Source organism: Zonotrichia leucophrys, chromosome 4, assembly GCF_028769735.1.
Source record: "Zonotrichia leucophrys gambelii isolate GWCS_2022_RI chromosome 4, RI_Zleu_2.0, whole genome shotgun sequence".
Lineage (NCBI taxonomy): Eukaryota > Metazoa > Chordata > Aves > Passeriformes > Passerellidae > Zonotrichia > Zonotrichia leucophrys.
The window spans coordinates 29812198-29834059 of NC_088173.1; the positions used below are offsets into that span (position 1 = coordinate 29812198).

Consider the following 21862-nt stretch of genomic DNA (forward strand, 5'->3'; position numbering starts at 1 on the left):
AGTCTGTGTGCTACATGGCAATGTCCTTTTCCATCTGGAATTCAATGGCCAAAACCTGGTTTTGTCCTATCGTCAAACCACTGCCTGCATTCTGGCAGGCTTCAGCTTTGCCTCCCTGCCCTTAGGCAGGTAGCTGGGATGGGCAAGTCCTGAGGGCAGGAGCAGCTGATGTCACTAGAGAGGGGGCTCAGCGCCCTGGCCATGACAGCAGCCTAAGAAGACATGACTGAATGCCATGGGCATGAAAATAAAAGTGCAGGGTGAATGGGATACATTTCCCTGGGCGACAAGACCAATAGAAGCACTCTGTGTGACTCAGCTGCATGTGATCCCTGTGGTAGCACGCCTTCCTCTCCTGCCTTTAAAATACTGCTCTCATTACCCAACTGTACCCAGGATCAGGAAGTCTCTGAACCTCAGACTCCTGGAAGCCATAAGAATACTCTCAAGAAGTATCTCTGCAGCATCTGTTACCCTCTCCTCACCACCTACTTGGCATTGGTCAGAGCCAAATACAGAGAGTTTAGTCCCACTCATTCCAGCTGTGCCTGTGTTTGCAGCCTAGAGTGGTGTTTCAGAAAGGCCAGAGGGCTCAGCCTCTCCTGCTTCTCAGCAAAGCTGTAGCATTCAGTCTTCCTCCAGCTGCAAGCGCCTGTTTTTCACAAAACCCCTTTAATTACAGATTTTTAGCATGAGCTTCTGACCCTCCTTAGTGACCCCCAAATAACAGAGTTGTGCAAGGTAAGCTCTCTTTATTCCTTGGGAGAAATTTTTCCTGTACACACATTTACAAATCAATGAGAAGTTGCCCCATGCAAAACAATTATTTCAATTATTTTGCAGAATCTGCCCTTTAGTTTCTCTACTTGCTTTTTTTTTTTTTTTTTTTTGGCATGTTGCTTTTTTGCCTATCACTTAAATTACACTGAGATTTATCCTTGCATTTTCTAAAAGTATCACTACTGGGAGAACGCACTATCAGAAGAAGATCAGCCATGTCCAGAAGGCTTTGGGGAACTTCCCTCAGACAGTGATCTTGAAAGGAAAGTTGCTAAGTTATGGAAATCTCTTCTGATGACAGATCTTTCAGCTTGTGATTAGATCCTTATGAAGCTACCAGACACTTCCAAACATCAGGAAAAAATCCAAATTTCAGAAAGACAAAGGAGAAACAGAGCAGTTTGCAGTAGCTCAGCTACATTTACAGACCCAGCACCCATGCACAGAGCACATGAAGCCTCAGAAAGTTCGCCTAGACAATTGCTAAAGGTTGCCATGAGAGCATTTGCTATGAAGGGGAATGGGTTTCTTTAAGGTTAGTGAAGTTGGACAGGTTACAATGGTGACTGTATCCGAAACGATCTCAGTGAGGGCTTCTGGGTCCCTGTTCTTTCCCTGAGCACTGGATCTGTTATCCCAGAATTGCCTTCACACGTGGAGAGTGCCAGGGAGCCTGAGGCAGTTCCACTCCACCGAGTTGCTCAATGTGAAGAAGCAGTCAAAGGCTGCCAGATGCAGTAGGAAGGAGTGTGGCTTTTTAAGAAATATGACAAACTTTCCTTCACTGCAGAATTAATGGAAGAATCTTTGTCTACGGGGAGATAACATCAAACCAATGGGACTGCAGATATGTGAGGAAGAAAGAGCAGCACTAAGCCAGCCAACATGTTTTAGTACTCCTGGCAGGATGGTCACTGCTCCCCAGGAGGCAGTGGGGTCAGAGGCTGGGCTGTGAAGAACAGTGGTGGCCTCAGCATAAACTTTTCCTAAAACATTTCTAATGTGTGTTTTTGTTATACACAACCCAGCAAAGGTTTATGGATGTAAATGTACTGAAAATCTCACTGAAATAGACACCTAATCTATGCTTAAATTAAGACTTTTTTTCCAGAGGGCTTTTACAGAATGTCGGTACTATGTGTGACACTTCATTCCTTCACAAATCGCCCACAGAGCAGAGAACCTCGGGGATGTTTTACTACACTGCTGCTGAGTTGTCACATTGTGCACAGAGATGTATCACCACAGTGCCTGGTGGTGTAGTCCATAGGATTTTTTCTTGAGTCCAGGAATTTTGCATGGCACCAGGACTGCAATAGTTTACGGTCACTGTCTAAACAGTGTGATATTGCTTCAAGTTTCTTTCTGTTCCTAAGAAAAAAATACTAACAAACAAATAGGTCATGGATGGGAACGCTGGTCAAGTAGTTAGTCAGGCCTTCAGGGCAAACTGGTTTTGGCCACGCAGCACTTTGGGGAGCAGATTGGGCCAGTTGTTCCATCAGGATGAGGAGCCACAGCCAAGCAGGGTGGGCAGAGCAGTGGCCCCTTCCCCCAGTGCTGTCCCAGCTGTCCCCCCATGTTGGCCCTCAGCCCCTGCAGCCAGACTGGCAAGTGCAGTGGTTTGTGTATTGCCCCCCACTTATGAAGAACCTTTGCTTGTAGCCTGAAGGTGTGACTATGCCACAGCACACTGAGTGGTTTTTGTGATGGTTTTAGGTGTGCTACAAACAGCTACTGCTGTTTATTGCCCAACAGTAATGACAGGAAAAGCTAATAGCAGGTAGAATTTGCTCCAAATGACAGTGGGATCCACACCTAGCCACCAGAAAGCCATATAATATCAATCCAAATGTCTCATTTCCACTGAATCCTGCCGTTAACACAACCTGTTAGCACCTCCACTAATTGCTTATGGATCGAAAACTGAGCCTAGTAGACCTGCCACCAATAGTGCATGAACTGGACGAGGAGAAAAGATGCATAGGATGACAACAGTGGTCCCACCACAGCTGGGGAATGCCACACATTGAAATCCAGCTTCACTTTCCGATTCTGTTCTTCCTGTACTGGGGTGGACAGCATGGATAAGGCGTGCACGGCTGGCAGGAGTGAGGGCTCCCGACAGAGGGAGGGCGGGATGTGTTGGGAGCAGGCGCCAGGCACGCCCTGTGCAGAAGCACCTCATTAGCACAATCGGAGAACCCCTTGGAAAAGAACTTTAAGACCACTGAGTCTGTTAACCCAGCACTGCCAAGTTCACCACTGAACCATGTTCCCAAGTGCCACATTTACACATCTTCTAATACCTCCAGGGATGGTGATTTCACCCAGGCAGCCTATTCCAACGCTTGACCACCCTTTCAGTGAAGAATTTTTTCCTAAAATCCAATCTAAACCTTCCCTGGCATTGTCCATACACTAAGTCTTATTTTCGGGATCTGCTGTTGCGTTTCCTTCTTCCTGGTGTGTATTAGTTCCTTTTAAAGAAGAGAAGACAGGATCCAAGCAGCTTCGGAAGAGCGAGGCCAGTGTTTCCTCTTTCCCGAGGGAGGAACAGCGAATGCCACATCTCACACTGCCAAAAGCAGCCGTTCCTCCCCAGGGATACACCGACGAGGAGCGGTGCTAAAATTAACGCTTTATTAACACCTGGCACTTCCTGCCTTGAACAAAAGCTTTAGAAATCGGCTGCTCGGGGTGGTTTATTTTTCGCTCCAACGAGCAGCGAGAGCCCGCCCAGCCCGAGGCGGGAGCCGGCAGCTGGAGGTTCCCCGCCCCGGGCCCCCCATCCCCGCCGCGGGGCCGCTGCCAGGGGCCGCCCCTCGCTCCCGCGGCGCCGCCCTCCCTCCGTTCCTCCCTCCGTGCCGCCGCTCCCCCGAACCCCGTGACGGCCCCGTCCCGCCCCGGCAGGCGGGAGCGCGGGCAGCGCTGGGTCCCGCTCGGCGCGGAGCAGCCATGGGCTCGGCGGCGCAGCTCCCGCCGCCAGCGCCGCTCGGGGAATGCGAGCGGGAAGCGGGGGCGGCGGCCGCCCGGCACCGGCGGCGCCCGGAGGAGCAGGTGGGTGCCCGCCCGTGAGGGGTCTGGGAGGGCGGGCCGCGGCTCCGGGGCTGCCCCCGCCGCCGGGCGGCAGCAGAAAAGCGGCGACGCTTCTGATTCCCCTCCCGTGGCATTCCCGGTACAGCCCACCCGTGCGAGCCGCTCCCGGGTAACGCTCCATTGCGGCGGGGCTTATGCAACCTGCGTGGGGCTGCCCACGCCTGGTGCTGGGGTGTCCCGCCTGTGGGCCCGCCTGAGCCTCGTTCTTCCCTCCGGGACGCTTCGTCCGCCTGGAGGAAAATGGGAGCAGATGTACGGGGGTAGTCCCGGCACGGCATCCACATGGATCTCCTGGAAATAACCAGGGTGCTCCTGCTATCTCCGGAATTCCCCCCGTAGTTCAGCTCTTGTGTGCGTTCACTTGAGTATTTTAAGCTTTTAGTCTCTGTATTACTTAGGAGACGTAATATACTGTAATTGGAGGAAAACACCAACTCTTTTTAATTTTTTTTGTCTGCTTCAGGATTTATGTTTTTTTATAGCATGGAAGTGGGCTTTTTGCTTAGGAGCCGTTTTCCTATTGTTAGCTGTAAACTGCCTTTCCAGGCACGCTTTTGTTTTGCAGACAGCATCGTCCCGGTGTTTAGACAAAGGCAGTGCTCTTAATGCACCTTTATTGATGTTTCATTTAAAGGAAGAAAGAACACAACCTTTTTCATGCTCAATAGTAGAATGCAATGATCAGCTCTGAAATATACTAGCACTCATGATTGCACAGGGGCAAACAGAGCTGCGGGAGCGTATCCATAAGTAATTTCCGAATGGTTTTGATTGCATTAATCATTTTTGTTGAAAATTCTTATAAGATGCTCTTCAGTTAACCATAAATGAGCCATGTCACAGCTGAGATAGTTTAATATCGGAAAGTGTCTGGTAGTACTTGCCTGACATGACATCTAGAAGCGGGCCACTTTCAAAGATTCTGGTACTTGAGAATTCACTTAGCCACATTTACGCCACGTTTACGTAAGTCAGAGCATCTTCTTGCCCCTTTCTCTGGAAAAATGGGGCAGAGCAGAGCACATGCCTGAATGTAGGGTAAGGACAGATGCACCAAGGGAGGCTCAGAGTTTTGCCTGTGTCCATAAGCCCTCCTGCAGGATGTCACAGGAGGAAAGTAAGGAATACTTGCTGGTTCTGGTTACTCTCCTTCCTGGAAAGAGAGGTTCAAAAGTTGCATCAGATCATCTTATGCATTACTGTGCGCAAATTAGTTGTAATTCCTCACTAAGGAGCTTTTCCCTGGAGTTTACAGCTGCTTCTTAGCGACCGGTGTGTTGTGGTTTCAGGGGATGGTGCAGGCTGAAGAGCTGCCTTCAGTGGTGCCCAGACACACTTTCAAATGAAACTGCTAAATGTGCTGCTTGGGTGGCCACAGCCACACTTGGCTGACCAATTCTCTTTCCACTTTCCTCAAGCACAGGTAGTGATCCTGGACCTTTCTGACAAGTTGGGGTGTAACAATAGGATAATAGAGATTTTAAATATACCCAAGGAAGAAGGAGAAAATCCTTCCTGATTCTTGGATATGTTTCACTGTCATAGCACAGAGTAGTTTTTCTGCATACTGAGGTGCAGTCAGCTGGGGAAATAATAAAGTAGATTTGGAAATAAGAATTATCACTTGCCTGTATTTAATATACAGAGAGAATTAAAATATTGGATAAAGTATCAGTAAAAATAATAAAAATTGGATAAATATTTTATTTTTTTATGTGTAGGGAAGACATAAGGACACAAGGAGTTGGTGGTTCCTACACTTGCTGCAAACTTTGACAGAAAATCCCAGATTCTTTTGTTCGAGAGAAGAACAAAGTTTTAGTTTGATTTGGAGGGGCTCCTGTGTCACCAAGCCTTGTAACACTCTGTACCTTTTTTGCTTTCTTGAGTGTGTTCAGTTTTCTCTCAAAATAATCCTTTTTCCCTGCCCGTTTTTGCTCTCATGGAGGAATTGTTGCTGATCTCTCCAGGGTAGGTCCTTCTTGGAGTCTGGTGGAGGCCCAGCTGTGGCTGTGTTTGCTGAGGGTGTTTGCACTGCCAGCACAGGCTCTGGTCCTCAGCCTGTGTTTTCCTGTTCCGTGCTCTCTCCTGAACTGTGAATGTGTGCGTGCTTTAGTCATATGTGCCATGCAAAAGAAAGGAGTCAAAATCTGCTTTGCTCTTGGTATAAATTCTTATTTCTCTCATCGGGTGTGAAGTAAAGCTTGCATGAGAGAAAATCCTTTGGCCTTTCTTGAGAAGGACTTTTAGGTGAGGATCTGGGGCTTCAAATCTGGGTGTGATTTGGTTTTTCCCATTTCCTGCAAAATTTGTGTAAGATCATCATACCTTGTAACAGAAAACTAAAAGAATACTTTTCTGTCAAGCAGGACCTAAGTAATAATGAGTACACCCTTTAAATTTTTTTTTTAAGAAAGAGCACCCAGTAGGAAATAAATCTATTTAGTGACAAACCCTCTGGCTTTAATTTTTTATTGAAGTTGTTATTGTGTCAGCACAGGCATGCTTAATGAAATTACTGACAGGTCCATTTTTGTATGGACAGTTACATATCTGTACATTCCGAATGGATGGATAGGTAACTAAATATTAAACATAGCCTTTGAAATTCATTATTGCAATAGACTGTAGAATTACCTACTTCTGTGATTAGATTTGAAAGCTGAACTGGATAATAATTTGATTTGTGTGCTTTGTAGGTTTGCATGAAAAGCTAATTACACCTATTTTAGTCTTCAAAGCACTGCAGGACCTTAGTAGTTTCTTCCACCTGTCCTGTATTGCAGTGCTGGGGTTCAGAAGTAGTGAGTGAAAGCACCCAAAGATTCAGCTGCTCCTGAAGCCATGGGAACAGGTTGCTGCTTTGCCCCTCAAGATCACATTTTTTTCCTAACTGTTGATAGCTATTAGTCAGACACATAAATTGTCCTGTATTTTCAACATCACTAGAGATAAGGACCTCAAGCCTTCTTCTCTAACCCACTTCCTAAAATAGGTTAGCCACTGTCACATTACTGCATTCTAATCTCATCAACACGTGTAAATTAAACTATTAAATAAAAATAGAAAAGCATGAGCGTGTATTAATAAAAGTTGATGCAGAAGTCCTGTGTCCTGTGTTTGCATCACCTGCATCCTGCACATGCCCTACAGCAGGGCACGAGGTGGTGTCAGTGGGATGCACAGCCCCTGTCTGTCTGGAGGGACTTTGGAGCCACACTCTGTCACAGTGGAGCTCCTGTGGTTGCCTTCTGTACTGAGAGCTGTGGGCAGCTCTGTGTCTGGGAGAGAATGGGGTTTAGTTCCTTGTAATCAAAATTGAAGGCAATAAAAAAATTCCCAGTTACTCCAGTGAGGCCAGGATCTCCACGCTGGCTTGGGATGCACAGAATCCACAGTGCTGTTCAAGTGTAAAACCAAGGCTTCTAGAAAAACTTTAAATGCAGAGTTAATACGTGATAAGTGTATTTGCAAGTAGATTTATTAGCATAGACTATAATCTTTTCATTAACCTAAATTTGTAAGCCTTTGGGATGTTTTATTATTATTTTGAACAGTGTTTTATGGCTGTACATGGACTATTTTATCTTCTAATAGATGGCTTCAGATTTAGAGGTGCTGTTACAAAAGGACTTTGAGAATTGAGAATTTTGCTGAGGAGATATGGGTGTCTCAACTAAGTTCAAGCCCTGAACTCTTTACAATATCACTAGTATTTCTCCAGAATGGGGAGGATGAGCAGAAACAAAACTAGAGAATAATATCAACAGACCTGTGGTATGCCTTGTGTAAAATCTTCATCTTCCACTGCTGGGTGGTTGTGTGCTGTGTTGCTCAGAATGGCATACTTTCAGTCATAAATCAGTAATGATCAAGAATTATCTAAAGTACACTTGTATATGTGGAACTTGCAATGCCTAAGGCTGGAAACCTATTTCTAATTTATACTACACTGAGATAATCTGAAAATTGTAGGTTTCTCCTGCTCACAGTTGTTGGAATTTGTTTCCGAAAGTAATCGTACTCGACAAGGAGGACTTAATCCCAAATTTGTTCTGGCTCTGCAGATAAATGAACTGTGTTGCAGAGGTTTGTAACTATAAAATAATAGATGATAATAACTTTCTTAAGAGCATTATTAAGTTTTCTGGGGCCTAACAGTATTTGAAGAAAAAAACCCCAACCCTTCAACAATATGTAGCATCTACAGTAGCTAGGATAATATGCTCTGTTTGAATGATGGGAAGATCCCATTTTCTTAAAGAAAAAAGTATTCTGGAGATAGAAGTGAATAGAAATAGCCTCTCCTTAAAAGGCAAAATTAAGAGCTGTTGCTTTTCAGCAAGCCAGTGCATTTGATACCATGCTGAATGTACAGGGGTTGCAAACCTTTGTGCTGAGTCAAGCTGACCAGTTTTAGTAGGGGAACCTGATAAATGAAATCCAGTGGAAATTAAATGTTGCAGGTGTAATGAAAAGATGGATTAGACACTGCATTTGATCTAGTCCCTATGTAAAATTGCAGTACAGACGAGATCAAGTTTCAGGGACAGGAGCAGGGAGTGTAAACAGCATCCTGAAGTGGGGGAGTGAGGCAGCAGATCTTGACATGGGAGCAGGCAGGTTTCCTCTCCCATGGACCCTCCAGGTTCCTGTCTTTCACACTTTCTCATCTGGTCCTCTATTAGTGGGGAATTTACTCGTGAAATCATGGGACATTTTTTGTGCTTATCAAGGGAAGCCTCTATTCTTTTAGAAGCTATCTCTGTTCTACCCATATACAACTTAAAGTATCTGGAAAAGCCTTTTCATCTCTTTAACACAAAACTTCGCCTGGTATTTCAGAGTTTGTTCCAGCAACTGTTGATTCTAAACTTGAGTTGCTATAAAAGCTGACTGAAGGGAATCCAGTGCTGTTGGTTTTCTTATGTTGTTGCTTGTTTCTATAGAAACATCTTGTCTCAATTTTATAAATGATTTCTAGATTCTTGCTGTAAAATGAATGTTAAACCAAGCTTTGGTTTGCAATCATTTGTTTGAACTTCCTCTAAGTATGTAACTTTTATTGATAGCTGCTATAAAGTACTTTTGGTATTAAGATTTTTTCTAGTTTTCTTGCATTTGCTTCTTTTTCCCAGAGGAAGAAGTTAAACTTAGTTTGTTCTATCTTGTTTTTCATCTGGAATTGAGGGGTTTTTTTTTTCCTCATTTCCAAATCTATTGATCTTTTCATAGTTAAATATCATATTAAAATTAGCGTAGAGAAATGAAGCTGGTTTGTAGTTTGGGGGTTTTTTTCTCAGACAGTTGAAATTAATTGTGTTATCTTTGTAGTCTGTTGGCTCAATATCAAGGTCTTTTTACTGCTTACGTTTACGAGGTTAAATACTGATTGTTAATTTTACGCTAGCAAAAGATGCAAAGGGAGACTGGTTTTTCCCTGTAGTAAAGAGGAAGAAAATCAGAAACATTGCCAAAAAATCATTTGCCATTCTTGGGCAAATTTCACTTTCTTTTAATGAAGTGTAAGATATCTTTTAAGTACGAAAAAGCAGAGTGAGATTCTGATCAGGTGCCAGGCGTTACCAGTAATAAAACTGTTTTGCATATGTGGAGGAGTAGGAAACAGAAAGGCAGCACCCACCCGGCCAGCGCATCAGCAGGGCTTGTGCTGGTGCCCTGCGATGGGGCGAGGCTGTGCTTGCACAGAGAGCAGGCTACCACTGGGAACCTGCTCTTGGCTGCAAATCTCTAGAGCCTGTCCATGGCAATACCCTGGGTGGTCATGGCTGAGTACCAGTGAGATTGGATCATTCCTTCCTTCAGGACTTCCATGGCTGGCTACCCAACTATTAAATATTTGTCGCTGCATGTTGGCTGGTGTGTCCCTTTCTGCACCCAGATAAATTGGTCTCTTACTCTGGAGGGGAGAGGACTTGTGGTTTCTTCCATCCTGGTCTCTGTCATCTGCTCACTTTCTTCTCTTTTTTTTTTTTTTCCTTATGAGTGGTCCTGAAGTATTTTCAGTTTCAGTTTTCATCTTCTGTAGAAGGTAACTCTGAGGCACTCTCTTCTGAACATTAACATCCCAACTTAGTGAAAAATGCTCCTATGTTTTTGAAAGTAAGCTTGTTCTTAAAGTCAAATCTCACTGCCTTTTTTGACATTTAGGTGTCTGTGGGCTTCAGATAGCAGACACACCACCTGTTCCCTGGAGTAAAAATAACCACGACTGGAGTAAAATAGATAGTGAGCAGTTAAATACTGCAGAGAAAACTTCTTACTTGGAAAAAAAAAAAAAAGAAATGTTCAGATGGGTGCGTAAATGTGATATCCTTGCATTTCTTTATTAGAGGGTTGGGGGTTTTTTAATATCTCATTCAGAAGTCATCTCTGCATTCTTTATTACAGGGTTTTTTTGATGTCTCATTTAGATGTAATTAAACACATGCTTGCTATGGTACTCAGAAGCAGTTTCTTTTCTCTATAACGTGGAAATAATTCTCTTAAATATGCCATTCTTTTTCTTTCTTTTATAACTGTACGTATGATAAATTGCGATTGGAGGCATGTCACACAATTTAGAGACACTGCTGCTTTTCTGTGTTGGAGATGAACATTGTGTGTACCTTTTGTGTCCTTTCTCATTGCCTTCTTTGTCAGCAGCACTTTTTTGACTGTAAAATCATAAGCTTTTACATGGAGAGTAGTTATTTTCCCAATTCATTGGTCTTTTTTCCGCTATTGTTGGAGTTCAATGTTTGTCTAATGCCCTTTCAGGCAGTAGATGCAAGAAAAGAGGCAGTTATAGACTTGTACTCAGTCTGGTGCTATTGTTAAGTCTGTGGTGGGAATTTTTCAGGTTGTTGGAACAAGAGAAGACTGTTGAGGTTTCTTCTATTCATTAGTCATGACCAAAGACAAGAATGCTACTTGGTTTGCTTCAATGGATCTTGTACCTTCAGAGTGGTTGAATGGATTTTTTTTTTTAACATCCTGAATCTTCATGTGGAGCAGGTTCCTTATGTTCATCTATTCCCTCCTTCCACAAAACAAAGGCTCTCGTACTTGATCCAATTATTTCACTCAAGTGAAAGTCACTTGGTGGGTCTTTTCCACACACACACAAAAATCCCAAACTAAACACACCATCTCAAGATTCCTAGGCTAAGTGTGAAAAACTGTGGATCAAGCTGCTGCTTCAGCAGATAATATGCCTGGAAAACATAACTATACCTGTTCTCCACATGGCCACATCAGGGGTGAGCTTACAGAACTGAAACTTGTGGTTACTTTAGAGCTGTTCAGTCCTCCCAGCAGAAAAAATAAATGTTAAATCTGCGCTCCCATGCTCTTCTTTATAAGGCACATGAAAATAACTTCCCATGTGTGTAGGGTAGTTTTGTGCCCTTCTTGGACCCATTTGTGTTCTGCATCCTCCATAGGCTTGGCAGACTTTCTTGGTGTGATCTGCAAATGGTCAGGGGCAGGAACTGTGTGCTCTGAGCAATTTGAGGGGAAAAGACCAGAAACTGGCTACATATAGGAGGTGCAGACAGGGATCAGACGTAAGCCATTGAGAAGAGTTCAGTGCTAACTTTACCCTTCTCTCCCAGGGAATAGCGTATGACTCACTGCAAAGATGGCTTCTTCCTGGGGGCAGGATGTTCTGATGGGATCTCATGTTTCATGTTTTACTGCCTGGTCACAGCACCCTTTGATAGGAAGGGGGTAAGCAAGATAAAGATTGTCCTGTCAGGCTGCTGTGGAGCAGCCTCTGCTCGTGACATACCATGTGCTTCCCTGATTTTAGGAAGTAGTGAGTTTCAGTGAATGCATGGAAGTTTGTCACAAGCAGGGGTAGTTAGTGGTCAGAACACGGGGAATTTTGTGTTATGTTGATGACAAACATAACTGGAAAAGCCACAACCGGATGTTAGTTGGGTTCAGTAGGATGAGTAGGACTTTACCTTCTTTGTTGTTTTAAAGCTAGTCAAGGAAAAGATTAATTACATGGAGGATTTTCTTCTAGAAGCACCTCAGAGATGAGGGAGCATCAGCTGTTCTGGAAGCAGGCAGAACTTGGCACTTAGTAGCTCCTCTGTGACCTCCTTGTAGGGTTTCATTCTGCAAAAAAGTGATTTTATGGCATCCTGCATCGCATCTGTGAGGGCCTGTCATGGTTCTCCTTGAAGCATCAAAGCCCCTAAGCTATTTGACCTTAACAGAGGGAAAAACTTAGTTCCAGGTTTCAGTATAAAAGCTTTTCAGAGTTTGGATCTTCAAGTTCTGACTTTCTGCCAGTAAACAGTGGGAGACAGCAGACCATGGATTTGCTGATGAAAATGTGCCATTTTGAAGAGGGAGGGAAATTTTAAAATACCAAACATCTGAAAAGACTAGAGGAAATGCGGTGGTTGATGGGAACCTGAAGGTACCAGTGGGTTTGTGAAGGACATTGTTTGTGCTTGCTGAGCAGTGGAGTGGATCAGCTGCTTCCCTTTCTGTTCTGTATGATAACTCTGGTTTTATCTTTAAGCAATTTAAAATAAAAAATTAAAAACCATATACAAAATTGAGTATGGAGTGCTGCAAGCACTTGAGACCCCAGCACAGGAAAGACATGGACCTGCTGGAATGAGCCCAGAAGAGAGCCATGAAGGGGCTCAGAGGTGATGAAGATCACCTCTCCTGTTTAAGACAGGCTGAGAGAGTTGGGGCTGTTCAGCCTGGAGAAGGCTCCAGGGAGCCATTATAGCACCTTGCAGTGCCTAAAAGGTGAGAATTGGAGAGGGACCTTTTACAGGGGCGTGTGGGGATAAGACAAGGGGTAATAGTTTCAAACTGACAGAGGATAGATTCAGAATTCAGACTAAGTCATCCCAGTAAGTCTAAAATAAAATTATATTGATGTAAAATTAATTTAAATTATAGTAAGAAGTAATTCATTGCAGTAATTTGATAAGAAACATTAGGTTAGGAAACAAATGCAATCAGCATTTCTAATACATTCTGGTTTAGACTTATTCACTTAGGAAAGCCTTATTCTCCTTTCTCCTTCAGGAATAATATCATATGTGTATATTTGGTGAGTGTCTTTCAGCCAGTTGGAGGAAGGGGGAAAGAGGATTCTTGTCTGGAAGGCAGTGCTGCTGTTCCTCTCTTTTCACCATCCACCTAGATCTCTGGCTGCACTGCTGTTCCCCAGTCCCTCTCAATTTCTTCATCACTCCTGTGTTTCACAGAGTGAGGAAAGGCAAACAAATGAGTGAGGTTGAAGTGGCCGTCTCTTATATTCCCTCCTGAGCTGTAGCAGATGAGGTCTGGGAGTGCCCCCTGCATGGCACTTAATTATGAGGAGAAGAGCAGCTGGGCAAAGCCTGGAAAACATGTTTTCTCTGGGGCTAGTGCAGATCAAGAGATTCCCTGTGCTCCCTCCTGATACACAATCGATTCTTAAAAGTTGCGAAACCTAGGCTGGGTTGTTGAATTTTAAAATAGCAACTTTGCAGCAGAAACTTCTGCTTTTACCCCAGGAAGCTCTGGTTTTGCAGAGGCAAGGGGGGTGAGCTGCTCAGAATGGGTACATTTCTCTCTTCACATTTTGTCTGTTATGGTAGTGTCTGTCTAGCTTCAGGCTGATTCAGCAAGATTAGGATGAAAATAGCCCTATGAAAATAGTTCAGTAAAAATTAAAGAGTCAGCTGGGAACTGTGTGTTCACTGAAGGCGGCCAATTTCTAAAATTGTTTGGAAAAGTATTTTTTTGTCGGGAAAAAAAAAGAATTTGGTTCTGAGGTTATGATTTGAGAGCTATGGCACATACATGGGGCTGCATGCCATTTTACTGTTGCCCTGAAAGTTAGTGAGAGAAATTCTAGCTGCAGTATTAAAGCTTATTTATTATTCCTTAGCAATTTGGAGTATTGTAACATTACTGGCATTTGCCCTAATCCTGTTTTAGCTGCACCTCTGAAAAAAAGTATTTGTCCAGCATGTGAAATATTACACAATAGTAAAGAAAAATATGCCATCACTGCTTCGTGACTGATCATCTGTTCTCAGCTTCACTTGCTTATTGCTGAGTTGCCTGAAGCAAGATATACTTAGCCTGAATTAACTGAAGCAGACTTTGAAGTCTTGAGAATTTCCTTGATCATTTTGAAAGGTTTTGTAAGCTATTGAAAAATATTTGGAAGAATAACTTGACACTGTAGTTAAACATGCACTTGTCAGTCTCTGTGCCTGGCAGCTCCCTGTGTCTAATCGCTTTGGAATCCACGAATCTACCCTTGTTTGAGAAGGTGTGGGAGGGGTAATGAAAAAATAAAAAATACCTGGACAACCTAAGTGAGGTGGAATTTACTGTGTTTATTTTGTTTAAGAGAAGGTGTGCAACTTCTTGCTGTTAGCTTATGGAAGCAAGCAGGGCTGCAAGTGCAATTGTGTGTCCTACAGCTCCTCATAGCAGGAATGGCGTAGTTGGCATGAACACGTGTGGTTAATCCTGCTTAGCCCAGTGGGAGCTGCAGAGGGCCTGCAGACCTGTGCCTGCTGGCAGCCTCCTGGCCCGTGCTGCACTTGCTCTGTGGGAAGGCTCCCTGGGCCTTGCTGAGTAGCACTGACAGGCCAGGGGTGAAGAAGTGATGTGCGTGTTTCCCCTCTCCTGGTTGCTCTGGCCATGGCTAGAAAATGCAGTGATTTCTCAGCTGTTCTCTCAGAAGTGGTCTGTGCATTGCTTGATGTGAGCTGTCCTCTGATCCTCTCCACCATCCCGTGTCACATGCTCTCTCTGGTCTCTGCATGCAGGAAGCAAATACATTTATTTTCCCTTCTCAGCACATCCCTTCTCTTTTCCCCTGGTTGCTGTGGTCAGTATACACTTAGGCTAAGAGTCCATTTGTCTCCCTGTGCTCTTTAGGAATGGAGGGATGAGAGTTCCATTGTGTTCCCCGCCCTGCCAAGTTTACAGGGGCTCACAAGGGGCCCTGCTTCTCTGGAAGAGACTGATCTTGAAACATTGGGATTATTGATGAGTCAATGTTTCTTTGAATTAAATTGAATTAAATAAAGCACAGTTAAAGCTAATATGCTGAAGAAAATCCAGTAAGGGGGAGAAAACAACCAGGGCCTGCAAAGTTGGCTGAGAAGAGGCAGGCAAGTGCCTGTCTGTACATAACCTCCAGTGCTGCAGTTGTGCCCGCTCAGGATGTTCTCTAGAACCACAGAAGGAGTGAACAGAGTATTAATTATGAATTAGTTACGAACACATTAGTATTTAGGCTTTCTGCACCTGTCCCTTTATGAGATTCAGTACTGAAGCTTAAACCAGACTCTTTATGAGTAAGTAAATTTAAAAAAGAAAAAAACCTGGTACTTTCAACTGAGGGACTTCTGGGGTTTTTCTTCCAGCAGCAGCTGTAGGGCTTTATCCAGAGCATTCAGCCAGCAGGTTCTGCATGGTGGCCTAAAGTCTGACCTAGAAGAGCAGTACTGGCTTCCGTTGGTCTTTGCTGTATGTTTTTCTGTAAGAATGGTAATTCACTTTTATTATTTGCTCTCTAATGGAAAGCCTGGCACTGGTGTGAAAAGGAATTTCTGTTTCTCTACCAAGACCAAGCCATGGAGCAAGGGATGCAGAATAGCATTCATCCTTGAAGATGGAACATGTTTACTTTGAATCTGGGAGTAGACTAATTGCACATAGAGCTTGTGGGCAATTTGTAGGACCTATTGATCAGTCAACTGAATTATTTATGAGTACCTGCTGTATGTGTTTTCACTGCTGCCTAATGGAAGCATTAGAAGGTTCATGTTCATCATCTTGAAAGCATGTTTGCCCTGTCATACCCAAACACAAGGCGATAAGGTTTTGTGCAAAGAATCTCTGGACACTGGGGAAGAGAGATGGGATCTCAAACTTTAATCTAGTTACAGTTTACATGGTGAAACGTTCCTGTTTTCTGCACTGATATTTACCTGTGGCATCTTCATTTAAAGATGGATCTCTGCCTTCCTGTACATTTGCTCTGCCATTTGTTATTTCACAAAAAGTCCAGAACTTGTTTCTCCTTCCCTTTGCTTTTTTATACCACCACTGTGCAGTCCTTTCATCTGTCTTCCTTTGTCTGACTTGTATGGTTTCTTACACCAACATTGGGACAGATGTTTACTTTCCTGGTCAAATCCAGTGCCCTTCTTTCAGCAGTGATTAGCAGCCCTTCAGTTCCCTGGGCTTCAGTGCAAAACACTTCATAGTACATGTTTAATAGTTTGATATCATTCTTGTAGTTCTGGAGATGTTCTGGAAATAGTTCAGCCAAATCCCCTCCCTGGAATTAGAGACATCTCATTCCATTGTGGTTGCCTTGACAACCACAGGCAGGTTGCACAGACAGGTAAGATGTATGACCTGCAGGAGAGCTTTACATCTCCTCTGGAGGGGAGGGAGGCTGTCATGTATTTGTAGCACCACTTCAGATGTCCCAGGTTTGGACAAATTACATCCTTAGCATTGTACCAAGGTCGCAAGTTATGTGTGTAGTATTTTCAATTTCTTGATTTAAGAAGTAGATTTATTGCATGTGTATCTTAGTGTTATGCATTCAGATAGAAACAGATGAGAGACTTGTTCAGAATCACAGTAATAAAATTGTACAACACATTTCCTCTTTTTGTCTTCTGCCTACAGGTCCACCAAGAGCAAAGGAGCCACAGCACGGAACCTGTGATAGATGACTACAAAAAGATGGGAACTCTGTTTGGAGAACTAAACAAAAGCCTTATCAGAATAGGCTTCACAAGGATGTACTTTGGAGAACGGATAGTAGAACCTGTGATAATTATATTCTTCTGGGTTATGCTCTGGTTTCTTGGCCTACAAGCTCTTGGACTGGTGGCTGTTCTGTGCCTTGTCATTATTTATGTACAACAGTAAAATTTTATAGATACTATTTGGATGACATATTTCAACACTGTCACTATGTCAGTGGATTTATGTGTTTATGTAAATGGGTGGTATATCAAAAGCTGCAGTGCTTCAAATTGCTGAACTTCTGGTGATGGGGACTAAAATTACATTTTAAACCAAATCAGCACTGCCCTACTACATCTTTTAGGAGGAAGAAAGGAGATGTTTGTAATATAATGGTGTGAAATGTACTGTTTTCTGCGCTCTTGGGGCCTTAGCCAAAGGACTGGCTTTTCATTTCCCTTCTACTCTCCCCATGATCTTGCTTTGTGTAGTGAAAATTTCATGTCTGGTTTTAAGGACACTTGTGTGTCCTCTTGTGCTCTGTTTCACTGCTGAGAGGGCTCACGTGCTGTTTGTTCCCTGAATCTGCATAATTTGTTAGTGTTTCACTGAAAAGCTAAATCTGTGCAAGGGAGATTTGGTAACAAACCTGCATTTGTAAGATGAGTACAATTTCCAGACACAAAAGCAACTTTGGGTAATGTAGTTTTTAGTAAGCTCTCCCCCAGGAAACAAGCTGTAGCAGCAAAATGCCCTTATACTAATGTTAGTGACATCAGACAAGACTTGAGCTGTTGTTCAGGAGAAATTGCAGTCCTACATTGGCCAAGCAGTCTAGTGTAGCACTGCCTTGTTTTATGGAAATGTACTCAGCTCCTGCTGCTATTTTTCTTTCTTTATTTTTTGTGCTTGCTCTTTCCCCCAGCCCTACTTCTTAAGATAAATATTTGGATAATTCATGGAGTTTGTAGGTAGTTCCAGCTGCAGTGTTGGACACTTGCCATTCCAGACAGCGTGAATGTTGTCTGCTTCCTCTGGGTGGTGTGACAAGTGGCTGAACAACCAGATACCAGACCAGATCTCTCAAGGCTTCTCACATTTGCTGCAGTGTGGGCCTACACAAGCTAAAGTTTTGTGCGCCTAAGCCAACTCAACGTGTTTCGTCATGCAAGGCAAGAATGGAGTTGAAACCAGGTGGTCATTTTATTTAGTAGTCTTAACTGGTTCCTTTCCGTACTAGGCAGCAAAAATGCCTACCTACAGGTATATGTCACACATAGCCTAGAGAATAGGTTAAATAGATTCAGGAGTGGGTGCAAAATTCACTCAACTCCCCAGTAGCCACCCCAGGGGTGTGCTGGGTATTTCCAAGTTCTCTTCTTTTCCTGAAGAGAAACAGAAAAGTGGGACAGAATCTTTACTACTTATACTTTACTACTGCTGCTAAATAGGCTACCAGTTTAATATTTGTTGTACATTACTCTTAGCAAGAAACTTAATTGAAAAATTGATTTCATCTATGGTAGAGTGAAATTACATATTTGCTTAAAGAGATGTAATAGGAGATGTTAAATTTGCAGAAAATTACTCAACCTTTTGCAGTGACTTTTTTCCTAAATGTTTTTACAACAATAAATTAGTTGAAGATGTTGTCTTATTCAAAGACATTTAAAGTTAAGGGAGGGTTCTCTATAGTCCCATTCCTGCTGCTGGATTCTCAAGTCCAGCTTTTTGCATGGATCATTTTGTCTGTTAGGCTGTTTCCAGGACTCCTGGCCCCAGTTCTTATAGACTTTCCTGTTAGGAAAATAATTGTTATTTAGGGCAGTGAACATGAAATCCCAGCTCCTCTAGAGTCTTTTGTACTGAAATGCCGTCTCTAGATGTGTCTCTGTGCTTTTCTAATGAGCAAGTGGTATCCTTCTGAGGAGGCAGGTCGCCTCTCTGGATCTTCAGATGACCCTGTATGTGGGTTCAGGAGGCTCTGCTGCAGCAGCAGGACTGCAGGACTGAGGCCCAGCTGGGTTAGATGGCAACCTGTGTTGATTGGCACCTGATTAAATAGTTCTGCTGGCAGAGAAACCTTGGACAGCAAGTACAGGCTGAACTCAGAGCCAGGAGCTCTGTACTCAGAAGTGCCTAGGGGTAAGCGTTGGGTTTGTTTCAAGTCCCCTATAAGGAGAACATCTGTTTACATCTTTGCAGATTTGTATAGCTAGAATGATGGAGTTATGTGTATTCTCCTCCTGTATAAGGGCTGTATTACAAAAGCATCCTGGTGTTAAAAGTAAAAAAAAAAAAATCCTTTCTTTCTTCCCACAATCTTGTTACTGTACAGAGGATCTCATCTAATTCTCTTCATCCCATAGGAAGAAGGGTATCTGTGCTAGCCTTGTTGCAGTAGTTCTGTTGTGTAAAGGTGCTGTGCTGTGAGATGGCATGTGGTATTTCCCTGAAGTGGTGATTGGGCTCTGTACATAAGGAAGGGGGAGCAGTGACCCATGGGCGTGACCAACAGCCTCAGTGAGGACATTGTTTATATGCATGTGACCTTTCAGTGTGAGCAGAACTGTGGCTGCTGCACTCACGAATTCAGTTCAGTTGCTTGCTCGATGTTCATGTTTGTGTACGTGTACTCTGGGGAAAGGTAGGGTAGCTTTGGGGCTGGTATTGTGTTTAGTGGATGTCTTAGGTGGTTTCTCTTAAGGGTAATTATGTCTTGTCCTTTACAGAAGTTTTGCATTTTTAGCAACCTGAAAAAACAGTGCTAGTGGTGTAAGGTTGGCTTGGAAATGGGAAAAGAAGAATGCATTGCATGGATAATCCCCCTCTCCTGTTTGGTTTTATACATTCCCTTGTATATAACAATTTGTACTGAAATGTCTGTCCTAAATTTTGTGCTACTACTGCACTATCCCCCTCTCATTTGCAGGGAAGGCAGGAGGAGCTAAGGAAAAAGGGGAACTGGGATAGAATCAGGCATAAAGAGTGGAAAGTGGAATGCAGTGAAACGATGCATATATGTGTCCAAAGAAATCTGATCATAAATGTGTGCCAGAAGTGAGGGGGAAATGGGTGAACAGTCCTTGCTTGTGTTCTTTATTCCATCCAGACATAGCAGGAAGGCAAAGGAAGCACCAAATGTTCAAAGGATGTCCCTAGCTAAAAAAACAGGAGGTTAAATTTTAAAAAGAAAAAAAAGGCAGTTTCACAGTTGTCTATATAGTAAAAATTTATAATGTTATTTATGCTGTTACATATTATTATTGTTAGAACTGAAAGCACCTTTATGCATCTGTGTGTAGGACTGTAGGAAAGGATTATGTCCCTTAAATCTGTGTTAAACAGCAACGAACAATATAATTCCTATTGGCTAGTGTTTTTACACATTGCAAGCGTTTCACATAACCTCCATTTTTTAAGGGATGGACTCTTCAATGCTGTTTCATGCCTGCCAAATGCATAAATGGTTGACAGAGTGTGTACAGAGAAGCTCAGCAGGAGAATCTTGGAGAACCCTGTTTGCGCTGAAACATCATCACATCAAAACTGTCCATATAAAAAGGAAGAATCTTATTTCTTAAAATCTCTGTATTGAATGAAACCTGGGGGAAGCACTTTGTTACTCTTTCTAATAAAAAGTATTTCCATCAATGAGATCTATGAATTCTTTGTGGTGCTTTGTTCAGAGTTACTTGGGTCCTTTCAAGATGTTGTGGTAGGCCCAGATAAAATAGAGCTGTGTTCAGATACCCACTGAAATCAGTTAACTTGCAGCTGGTGGAGAAAAAACTGCAGTACAGGAGCTGAATAGACTTGGTTGTATGTAGCAAGTTACGCTAAACTAGAAGAAAATAATAGTAGAGCTAGATGTTAACAAATAATGGCAATATTATGGTGTAAAGTAGCTTTTATTTCACAGCATATCTGCTTTGCATCCAGAGCAGCCTCTGAGGGGAACCACAGGTAGTCAGGGGTGTGAAAAATCCTTTGAAGTGACAATTGCTGTGCCACGGAAAGGTTTGGGTCTTATCAGTTGGGTTTTTTTTAGATACACATAGAACATTATGTGGTTCAAAACAAATCTACTTCAAGCTGTTGTTTTGGTTTGCTTCTGCAGGTCAGAAAGGTGTTCATTCTGCCACATCCAGCAGACAATTCAGTGTATCTGTGTTGCTCAGGATGCCCAGTGAGTTAAGGAGTTAATGGGTTTTTTTTAATAGCAAAGTTGAATTTTGGTCCTTTGAACTCTTATTGAATGTGCACAAAAGAAACAAGATTCATTCCTGAATACAAGCCTTCAGGTTTTCAGTTAGAGTATCTTTGTCAGGCCTTTTATAGGGTGCATGCAAATTCAGAACAGCCTGGCTTTGACTCTGATTCTTTCCATCCAGGGCTTTATTCCAGGGTTTAGGAACTTCTTAGCCTCTCCCCTCTGCCAGAACTGACAGCTTTATCTGCTTTGTCCATTCCTCCTTTAACTCCAGCATTTCCTTCTCTAGGGGTGTTCACTTTGAACAGTCTTTCTCTGTGCCAAAGGTTCAGGCTTTTTCATCATTCAGTCTTATTTAAAGCCACCTAGACAGAAAATCTATTTTCAGGTAGGTGTTTTGTTTGTTTTACTGTGTGCCTGCTTAGCACCAGAGGGGAAAAAAATAGATTTTCAAAAAACATGTGTATGCTGGTCAGTCACTTCTTTGTTACAGTGCTTTTCTGCTGATTTAGATGATGGTTACCAAAGTGTGGTTTGCAATCACCAAAAGAGCATTGCAGGTGTGGAGGGTAAGGAGCTGTTGGGAGGCTGGCACTGGGATTTTGAGAACAGACAGGTCAAGCAGCATGTGGCTTAGGGCTGTTTCAAGCTTAAACAGGCAGGTGGACTTGTAGCTTCCCTTAACTCCTGCCAGTGCCTTGGTTGCTTCCAGGAATATCTCCAAATGCATATAAAATCATCAGTGCTCCTTTTACTGAAGGAATCTCACTCTGAAGAAAACTGAGCTTTCACCAGCTCTGTTTTTCACAGAGGAACCAAAGGGAATGGGAAAGGGGAATCGGACTAATAATAGTGAGTTTTAACTTGCATGCAAGCTTCTGGTATTTTCAAATTCTGGTCTTGTCCTGTCCAGATAATATTTGTGTCTTGTGTGCAGTTGTCACAAGTCTTTATCTCCCCCAGCCTATATATGTATTTTCTAATTAGTACAAAAGTGAAGCTGCTGTGATAATATAT

At 43.1% G+C, this 21862-nt stretch overlaps 1 protein-coding gene across 1 annotated transcript; it reads left to right on the forward strand.

Moving 5' to 3' along the window:
- Positions 1 to 3656: 3656 nt before the first annotated feature.
- Positions 3657 to 20291, forward strand: FAM241A (family with sequence similarity 241 member A). The gene is made up of 2 exons (XM_064710965.1): positions 3657 to 3840; positions 16570 to 20291. The coding sequence occupies exons 1-2, from the start codon at positions 3739 to 3741 to the stop codon at positions 16813 to 16815; spliced, it is 348 nt and encodes a 115-aa protein (XP_064567035.1). The 5' UTR covers positions 3657 to 3738; the 3' UTR covers positions 16816 to 20291.
- Positions 20292 to 21862: the final 1571 nt, after the last annotated feature.

Excerpts from the sequence above, each read along its gene's own strand:
- FAM241A (XM_064710965.1), top strand. The coding sequence starts at position 3,739 with ATGGGCTCGGCGGCGCAGCTCCCGCCGCCAGCGCCGCTCGGGGAATGC. Across the intron at positions 3,841-16,569 it reads GGCGGCGCCCGGAGGAGCAG|GTCCACCAAGAGCAAAGGAG; the intron begins GTGGGTGCCCGC and ends TTCTGCCTACAG.